Source organism: Chenopodium quinoa, unplaced genomic scaffold, assembly GCF_001683475.1.
Source record: "Chenopodium quinoa cultivar QQ74 unplaced genomic scaffold, ASM168347v1, whole genome shotgun sequence".
Lineage (NCBI taxonomy): Eukaryota > Viridiplantae > Streptophyta > Magnoliopsida > Caryophyllales > Amaranthaceae > Chenopodium > Chenopodium quinoa.
The window spans coordinates 1,769,687-1,780,077 of NW_018742630.1; the positions used below are offsets into that span (position 1 = coordinate 1,769,687).

A 10,391-nucleotide genomic window follows, 5' to 3' on the forward strand; every position below is an offset into this window, starting at 1 on the left:
TTTGTCTGTAATTGCACTTTTCACCCTTTTTAACGTACTTCATCCACTTTCTCCTCTCATTTCTTAAATACCGTGAAAAAAATACAAATATAAACTATTTATATTGGGACGGAGGGAGTACGTATCAGTTTAATAAAATAAAATTAAATTAAAACACCAATTTTTACTTTTTATTTATTTTTATTACAAAGTAAAATAAAATTAAAATCTCAATTCTATATTTTATTTTTCAAAAAATAAATAGAATAAAAATAAATCCCAAGAAAAAAAGAGTAAGGGAAGAGGGACCTGCTCCAGTCTGTTGAATGTCGGCTTCTTCCTTCTTCTTCTCCTTCAAAAGCTGCTTTCCTTTGCTCCTCTCTTTCTCTCTCTTCCTTTCTCGACACTTTTCTCTCTCTACTTTCTCTCTCTACTATATGCATACCTCCATTTTTCTACGCTTAAACAGCTCTTTTCGACACAATTAGCTCAACAAATTCAGCTCAATATTTAATTGAATTGTAAAAATGGTGATATATTATCAGCAAGATTTTTGCTGATATAATTATTTTTTGGGTTGATTTGATGAATGTGGTTTTAGTCTTGAAGACAATGTTGAAGATGATTGTTCTGGGTTTGAAGTTGTAGTAAAGAGCCCAAAAAAAAAAAAGAAAAATTAATTTTTGGGAATTAGAAAGTGGGTTTGTTAATCATGAAAGCTCCATCAAATGGTCTCATGGCTAATCCTGGAGAAGGTGATGGATGTTCTTAATTTTTTAATTTTATTATTTAAGTTGGTTTTTAATCTTGTTATTATTTGAAAAAAAAGTAATATATATATATTTTTCTGATTTTTTTTTTTTATAATTTCCAAATTTGATGTTGGGCGAAATTTATGATCTGGAAAAGATTTATGATGATCTGGAAAAACTTATGGTTGACATTTATCTGTTATAAGTTCAAATTATTAAGCTACTCTTAATTTTTTATTAGCAATTTTTTTTACCTTATTTTGGGGATTTGGCAATAAATTTTTGGTATCTGGGGTTGTTTTGTTGTTTACATATAATCCACTTACCTGAAGAAGTAGGAAACATAATCAATCCAAAATAATAATAAAAAAAAAAAAGAAAAAAAAAGGAAGCATAATGAATATCAGGAAAAAGATTGAAGTTGACATTTATCTTCCCCTTGCAACATAAGAAAGAGCTCTGAAACTCCTGCATTCATATATTCTTCTTCAATGCTCCTGCCATTTAATATGTGCTAGTAAATATGTGCATCAACAATTCTGATTATTCCACTTCATAAATAATGGGTATAATTAGGCTATTTATTATGTTAATTAATTGTTTAGATAAATCTGTGATGTGAATTCTTTTTCTGGGATGTGTCTGAAATTTTGTTCTTGAATCAGATTATTTACCTTATTTTACCAGTTTCCGCGTACCTAGAGTTAGGTGCACCCGAGTGGCCGGGGACCAAGGTTGCCGGTGTACAATGGATATTGTATAGAATGATTTATGTCTTAACTTGATGATCTCCTGCTTTTTTTGCTTTGTTTACTGTGGATTGAGTATTTCTCTTGTTTTGTGTAACTGAACTCAATTGGTTTGGTATGTATGACAGAAGGAAGAGCCATAAATTCAGAGTTGTGGCATGCCTGTGCTGGTCCATTGGTTGCTGTGCCTCCTGTTGGAAGCCTTGTGGTTTACTTCCCACAAGGCCACAGCGAGCAAGTACGGTAGTTTTCATATATGCAAGATCTGTTGTGATTGAATGCTGAGTTCTTTCTTTCTAATGGAGTTTACTGCAATCTTGTTGTGTTGCAGGTGGCAGCCTCTATGCAAAAGGAGACCGATGGCATCCCGAGCTATCCGAATCTTCCATCTAAGTTGATTTGTATGCTCCACAGTGTCACGCTACATGTAAGGCTCCTTGGATTCTGATGATACTATAAAATGGTTTTTGGATTAGGATTGATTTTAGCCTAACCTCTTTGGATGGTTTAACATGTATTTATTATGTTGACGCAAGTAGGTGTTGTATGAATTTGACTTACACAATATTCTTGGATTGGAACTGAATGCTGAAGTATATGTTATATTGGTGCTTTGCTTGTCAATTTTCCAGTTTACATGTTTTATACCTCATGTTTTATGCTCTTTTCATGATACCAGGCTGATCCTGAAACCGATGAGGTGTATGCACAAATGACTCTTCAACCTGTTAATAAGGTAAGCCGTCCATTTAATTACTCCTAGGATCTAAGATCAAGTTAAAGATTTTATTTTTGGTTTGTAATCTTACTTCTTTATGTGATGTTCCTTCCATGTCTTTCTCACAGTATGACAGGGATGCTCTGCTCGCATCAGAGATGGCCCTTAAACAAAGTAGGCAGCCTGCAGAATTTTTCTGCAAAACTCTCACAGCTAGTGACACTAGCACACATGGAGGGTTTTCTGTACCTCGTCGGGCTGCTGAGAAGATATTTCCACCTCTGGTGAGTTGTAATTCAAACAAATCCATTTTATGTTTTTTTGTCATTTTTTTCATCACCTTATTATTGTGCTTACCTGGAAGAAATTTGATAGGATTTTTCTATGCAACCTCCTTGCCAAGAGCTGATGGCTAAAGATTTACATAATCAAACATGGACGTTCAGACATATTTATCGAGGTAAGCTTTAGTCTAGAAATTGCATCTCATCATACCATGGCCAATTTCTCTTATTGTAATTCTTTAATATTTCATTTTCTGCGTGGCCATTTTACATCCTTGTTGAATGAGAGAACTAATTCCATGCGGAAGCCATAGGTTTTCAGAAAATAGCATATTATTATTCCCTGTTCTACCTCCTCCTTTCCATGTTTTCTGTATAATGAGCTTTGTTGTTTTATACTTAAGGTTGCCATGTCTTAATATTGCTGGTTTTGGCTGTTTAATAGCCTTTGACTCTTAAAGTGCCATGAGAGTTACACTTCTAACTAGCCAAAAAATGTTGTGAGTTTCTCGTGGTTTTGAGCTGAGCTTGAACAAATTTTGAATCTCAAGAATACATATTCATAAAATGGACAACTTTGTAAAATATGACCATGAACAAGCTCGTTTATTCTATTTGAAGCTCGTTTAAATCATTGCTAGTTTAGCATGTAAACACTTCTCTAAAAACTACCGTTTGCCTTAAGCTTGTAATAAAATTCATGATTAAGACATAGAGCTTTTTACGAGCTCAGTTCAATATATGAAAAAACAATAATAAATGAGCTCAAACATGACAATTCCCAAACTCACCAAGTTTGAAAGACTTTGATATCATGATTGAAAAAGTAAAATGAGCTTGAACATGAACATAGACACTAAGTAATACTCTGCCTAGCTCCTTACCAAAGCGCTCTTTCAGTTTTTTGTTCCACCAGAATGTGCAATGATCTAATGTCATCATGCAAATCTTCTTAATTATAGGCCAGCCGAAAAGGCACTTGCTGACTACGGGATGGAGTGTTTTTGTTAGCTCGAAAAGATTGTTTGCTGGTGATTCTGTTCTCTTTATAAGGTATAATGTTTGACATTTGTTTGTGATGATGTATATTTTTTTAAAATGTGTATTGTGGTAAAACTAGTGTACTAGCCTCCTAGCTGATTCAATGACTTTGCTTGTAGAGACGAGAAATCACATCTTCTTTTAGGTATACGGCGGGCAAACAGACAGCAGCCTGCCCTTGCTTCATCTGTTATATCCAGTGACAGCATGCATATTGGAATTCTTGCTGCTGCAGCTCATGCTGCTACAAATAATAGTCCATTTACCATTTTTTATAATCCAAGGTAGTTTGCTGTATATAAAGCTTGAATAAATTTCACCTTTCATCAAATTTTATCTGACTAGCGTTATCTCAAACTGAACTGATTATGACAGGGCTAGTCCAGCTGAGTTTGTAGTTCCCTTGGCTAAGTATAATAAAGCGATGTATACCCAAGTTTCTCTTGGCATGCGATTTAGGATGATGTTTGAAACTGAAGAGTGTGGCGTACGTAGATACATGGGTACTATAACAGGGATCAGTGACCTTGACCCGGTGCGATGGAAAAACTCTCAGTGGCGTAATCTACAGGTACTGCTCCTGAATTTCTTAAACGGCATTTTTTCTTGAAACAAAGCTGTCAGAGTATAGTTGTATTTTACTACCTCCGTTTCTTTTTTAGTTGACACGTTTTAACTTTAGCACTATTCACACACTCTCCTTTGACCGTGTTTTGTGCTTTATACGTATTGAAAAATATAATCATGTGGGATCTTATTAGATTCGTCACGATCTATATTTTCAAAATATCAACTTTTTATAATTTTTGCTAATCGGTAATTAAAGATATTAATGATTGAATTTGTGCATTGGCAAACGTGACTAAAAACACGTGTCAACTAAAAAGAAACGGAGGAAGCATTAATTATCAACCTTCCCGAGATACAATTGCACAAAGATGCCTGACTTGCCTCATTCTGGCAGTGGCTATTTATAATCTTATTGAACATTTCTTGCCCCTTTATCTCCTGTCAAATTGTATTCAATATCTCAAAAAAAAAAAAAAAAAAAAAAAAATTCAATTTCTTTTTTCATGCAGCTATTGGTATAGGTACATGCACATTATCCATTCTTGAGGAAATGCTTCATGAGTTATACCATTTATATTGTATCATCTTATAGTCATTACTAGATAAAGCCCGTTCGATGTACGGTTTATTTGTATTTTTTAAAACAATATATATATATATATTTATTTTGTAATTATGTGATAAAATTTGTTATTTTATTCGTTGTTCGTAGTATATCATTTAATATTTTTAGTTTAAATATATTGTGTCTCATTCGTTAAATATTTAGATAAAATCCCTAATTTTAAAAGATAATATATATTTTTTTTATTAATTTAAACTTTAAAATCTCACTCGCCAATTTAGCTTATGTGGCATTTGAATTATTTAATTATAAAAAAATTTACAAATATCTTATTTGATTGGCTATCACTAAAATTTATAATCCTACATGGCGCATTAAGAAAATTTTATCTTACGTGGCTCTCGAAAAACTTGGGAAAAAACTCCCCTTTATATATATACTAGTTTTGTGTCCCGGGCGCAAGTTGTTTATTGAATTTTAGGATAAACCTTTTTGCTTGAATATAATGTTAAATACGGTCATATAATCACTTTTGTTAATGCAGGATATTTAGACATACAATATCATACTTAAATTATTTTTACTAAACTGAAAGTATTTTTATTGATTAAAACTTATTTTTACTAATTCTCTATTATTTAAATATATTATAAATGGATCTTATTTTAAAGAACTTTTTAAAATGAATTTATAACCGAGTTATTAGATTTTTATTAAAAGTTATGATTAATTTTGTATATGTGAAATATTAGTAGTGCGTAGATAATAAAACTCTATAACATTTTTATCATTAAAAATCTATCCAAATTTCGATTATTTAGCATCCTATTTGTCGCCTACGTGGTGCGACATTTTGCGAAAAACTGGAATGCCAAGTGTCGTCGTCTCGTGGCCTGGCTGCTAGACCGGCATTATATATTAGTGATATGATATATATAAGATTTCATATTAGCTTGAATCGTCATGGTCCTTGTTCACCAGCATTTGTCTTGTTTAGGTTGGCTGGGATGAATCGACAGCTGGGGAACGACCAAGTCGGGTCTCCATTTGGGATATAGAGCCTGTTGTAACTCCCTTCTACATATGTCCTCCTCCATTTTTCAGACCAAAGTTTCCTAAGCAACCAGGGATGCCAGGTATGCTTTTAGATGATAATCTTACCATAGGAGCTTAGTTAATCTCAAGCTATGTTACTACTAACCAGTAACAATCACTTACATAGAGTGATTGTTTGGTTGATGAACATGATTTCGGCTTTATATCTTTGAAGGGCTTAATCTCTGATAAATTCTTGCTATTTATCAAATTTGGTTGTGGAATTTTACAGATGATGACTCTGATATGGATAGCATGTTTAAGAGGGGTATGCCCTGGCTTGGTGATGATTTTGGCATGAAAGATGCTGCCAGCTCAATATTTCCTGGCTTAAGTCTAGTACAGTGGATGAACATGCAACAAAATAATCAGGTTCCTGGTGCACAATCAGGGATTTTTCCATCTATGCTTTCAGCATCTGCCTTGCATGGTGGCCTTGGTACCGATGATCCTTCTAAGCTGTTGAACTTTCAAACCCCGTCTATGTCTATGCCAAATCTTCAATTCAACAAAGCTGGCCAACATAATCAAGTAGGTCAATTCCAGCAGCAATCTGCAGCGTGGTCTCAACAGCAACAGCAACAGCTGCAGCAATTGCTGCAGCAGCAACAACAACAGCAGCCACAGCAGCAGCAGTCTTTGCAACAACAGCAGCCGCAGCAGCAGTCACTGCAACAACAGCTACAGAAACAGCAGTTACAGCAGCATCAACAACAACAGCAACAACAGCAACATCAACAATTACAGCAACAGCAGCAGCAGCAACAGTTACAGCAGCAGCAACATTTACAACAGCAGCAGCAGCAGCAAAACCTACAACAGCAACAACAACAACAGCACCAACTACAGCAAGCACAACCACCACTGCCTCCTGCAGCACAAAAGCAGCAAATGCCTCAATCAACATTTGTAAATAGTGGCCTCATTTCTCCTAACCAAAACATAAATCAGAATGTGTCACAGTCTCCAATATATTCTCAGCTTCATCACCAGCAACTGCAGGTTGGAAATACTCAGTGCACACCAAATATTCAACCTAACAAAGATTCTGTTCATTCAACATCCTTAGCTCCAGATATGCAGTTTCAGCAGCAAACAGAACAGCAAAGTAGTGCTCTACAGAGGTTTCAGCAGCAGCAGCAGGCACAAATGCAACAGTCCTCCCAACAATTACTTCAAGAGAGCCTCTCACAGAGGCCGCCTGCCTTGCAGAGCCTCTCAGAGCATCAACTTCAACTCCAGCTGCTGCAAAAATTACAACAGCAACCTCAGGCACAGCAGCAACATCAACAACATCCTCATCAGTCACATCCTATGCTGTCTCCTACTAGTTCTCAAGTTCAGCCTCAAGTAACAGCACAGCAACATGCTCCCCAACCAAACCAACATATGCTGCAGCGTTCCACATCTCAGTATCAGCTGCCACAAGTGGGTGTCAGCACTATGTCCACATCTCCACTTATGAATTCTCCTGCAGTTTCAGCAGTGCAACTTCAGGGAATGCAGAAAACAGGCGCGATAGTAAGATCACTATCTTGTCCAACGGACGGAGATGCTCCATCATGTTCTACGTCACCATCTACAAATAATTGCCAGATTCCCCAATCAAACTTCTTGAACCGCAACCAACCAGCTCGGAATGTGCTGGTTGAGCATTCGGTTGAGCCCAATAGTAATATGGTACAGGATCTCCAAGAGAAGTCTGATCTTAGAATCAAGAATGAAATTCCCAACTCAAAAGTAATAGAACCGTCTCGTATCAATGGCATCATCACTGATCCACTGGAAGCATCCTCTTCTGTTACTTCATATGGCTTGGATGCTAGTGGACTTCATCAGAATCTTTCACTTCCGAGCTTTGGGTTGGATGGTGATGTGCAGTCTCATCCAAGGAATAATCATCCGATATCAACCGCCATGGATGATCTTACACCTGATACTTTTTTGTCAAGGGGTTTTGACTCAGGGAAGGAGCTCCACAACTTGCTTTCTAGTTACAATGGTGCTCCTAGGGATATTGAAACAGAATTGTCTGCAGCTGGTATGAGCCCTCAGTCATTTGGGGTTCCAAATATGCCTTTCAAGTCGGGATGTTCAAATGATGTAGCAGCAATTAATGACCCTGCTGGATTGGGTGGTGGGATTTGGCCAAGCCAGGCTCCACGTATGAGGACATATACAAAGGTTAGTTGTCCTGCTTGATTTGTATGTTCTTATGGTAATTGGTTGTGAAATGCAAGCATCTTATTATTTGTGAATTGGAAATGACACGTGTATTTGTTTAACATCCTAAAAGGGATAATCTTGCATGTTTTGAGAAACGGAGGAAGGGATAATCTTATTATTTGTAAATTGGATATGAGAAAACTTATATGTGATTCCTCTTTGATTTCAAAAGGTGCAAAAGCGTGGCTCAGTTGGTAGATCCATTGATGTTACCCGTTACAAGGGATATGAAGATCTCAGACGCGATCTTGCTCGCATGTTTGGCATTGAAGGGCAACTGGAAGATCCTCAAAGAACAGATTGGAAACTGGTCTATGTAGATCATGAAAATGACATCCTACTTGTGGGAGATGATCCGTGGGAGTAAGTAGTTGATTTATTTTTCCAATGAATTTGCACATGTACTTATTCCATTTCCTTGTCCTGAACTTTCTCTTTGTTCAATTGCAGAGAATTTGTGAATTGTGTTCTTAGCATAAAGATATTATCATCTGTCGAAGTGCAACAGATGAGTTTGGACGGAGATTTGGGTAGTGGACCGATCCCTAATCAAGCCTCTAGTGGTACGGACAGTGGTAATAATGCATGGAGAGGGCCATTCGATGATCACTCTGCTGCTTCATTCAATCGTTGAGGGTTTCAAGCTCAGATCAATCTTTTCTGACTGAGCTCCCTACAAACATGCATACCATACTTTGCCTGATAAATACTCAGAAATAGATGGAACACAGGTGAAATGGTTGAGCTCGCACTCGTAACAGTTTTTGTCAAAAACAGAAGGTAAACTATTCTTGGGTAGGCTGCTGGATCTTAATTATGCCCTGGCCTCTCAACACCCATAACCTGAACACATCAATGTAACTTAGATTATCATTTTTGAGCCATTAAGCTCAATCTCCCTCTTCTCCCACTATATATCCATATGGAGCTAGGGGCGAGAAGTTAAACTATCGGTCAGTAGGTTATAGGAAGTACAGACCTGGTTTATCTTCTGGCACCGACATTTGTTTTCATGCAACCTGTCTGTAAAGCTAGGGTTGTAATAGATGTAGTGTTGTAGTAGTTACTAACTCCATATGCAAAGGCAATGGCTGAAATTCATGTCACCCCTTTTGTAGTTGTAAATGCTATTAATTAAGAAAATCTAGAGTTTGAGGTAGGTAGTTTTTTCCTTCTGGGAAAAATGAGATATTAGGCACAATGTTTTAGCCAGAAAAATGTTATTCAGATTAGTGTACAAAAGTGATTTGAAGAATGTTACATTGCAAGATTTGCAGCACCTATTTTTCTGTCTAGTGGTTGCGTTGGTTTGGTATGTTATTTGCCGTTTAACTAGCAAATCATGTCCAATCTACGCAAATTGATAGATTCGCCTGAATTAAGAGCTTGTACCCCCTCACAGTTTAAGATGGGTGAGCATGATGCACCAAATGAACCTCGGTGAAGTTTAAGTTCATGTTAACAACATTACAAGTGTGGGTTACAACAAACAATGTCGATTACATTGATTTTAACCTCACTTATCTGAATGTTTATAATAATAGAAAAATAAAATTATAAAATTGTAGTTTATGACTCGTGAAGTTCTTACACAAACATGATGGAGGAGTTTTGGTTGGTTTAGGATGCTTCCCATTACGATTCACCTAATCTATCTTAATTAATGTTAATGATTTATGCATAAGATAAGTAATTTTAACGTTAAAGATTATTGTTTAACGTTAATTGTCATTTATGCTCTAATTTTACGCATAAATTAATACTATACTACGGAGTACAAAAGTGTTGAAGACACATACAACATACCAACTATTACTATATACCTATAGTAGTTTAGGTATATTTTACAAAATAGAAACCTTATATTATGTGGGTTTTTGTATCGTAAATTATCAGTACCATCTAAATTTATATTTTTAAATACATCCAAATAATCATTGCACCGATTTTTCAAACTATCCAACGTTGTAATTTCTTTCAAAAATAGATTAATTTCTAATGTTTAATTGAAGAAGATTCAACATAATTGAATTTGCATCAATTTTCAATGTTATCCTGCAATAAATCAATTTAAGTTTGTGAATTGATAGAAATTAAAAAGTTTTAAATAATGGGATTTTTTTGAAATTATATTTTATAACACTAAATGAAAATGATAATATAATCAGGAGCGGAGCTAGGGGGCTGGTGGAGGCCCGGCCCCGTGGCCTAACCGACATATGTCAAAGCTGGCCCCCTAAAAATAGTAAAACATAGATTAATTGTTAACTTAATACTGAATTTGTAAGTCATAGCTCAGCGGTAGTAGATGCGTGAACTTTGCATTTTACTGCTACACTTAATTGATGAGTTGAATCACTAACATACATATTGCTTAATAACATTTTTTTATAAACTACTCCTTTCGTGTCT

At 35.7% G+C, this 10,391-nt stretch overlaps 1 protein-coding gene across 2 annotated transcripts; it reads left to right on the forward strand.

Annotated features, from left to right (window-relative positions):
* Window positions 1–208: 208 nt before the first annotated feature.
* Window positions 209–9,262, forward strand: LOC110721809 (auxin response factor 7-like). Of its 2 annotated transcripts, none has more exons than XM_021901008.1 (13): window positions 209–734; window positions 1,609–1,718; window positions 1,812–1,907; window positions 2,160–2,216; window positions 2,327–2,482; window positions 2,574–2,658; window positions 3,445–3,535; window positions 3,643–3,807; window positions 3,899–4,094; window positions 5,656–5,794; window positions 5,986–7,937; window positions 8,152–8,342; window positions 8,430–9,262. In XM_021901008.1, the coding sequence occupies exons 1-13, from the start codon at window positions 692–694 to the stop codon at window positions 8,611–8,613; spliced, it is 3,465 nt and encodes a 1,154-aa protein (XP_021756700.1). In that variant the 5' UTR covers window positions 209–691; the 3' UTR covers window positions 8,614–9,262. The 2 variants fall into 2 exon arrangements, with proteins under 2 accessions (XP_021756700.1, XP_021756701.1); XM_021901009.1 differs by lacking the exon at window positions 209–734 and adding an exon at window positions 849–1,297.
* Window positions 9,263–10,391: the final 1,129 nt, after the last annotated feature.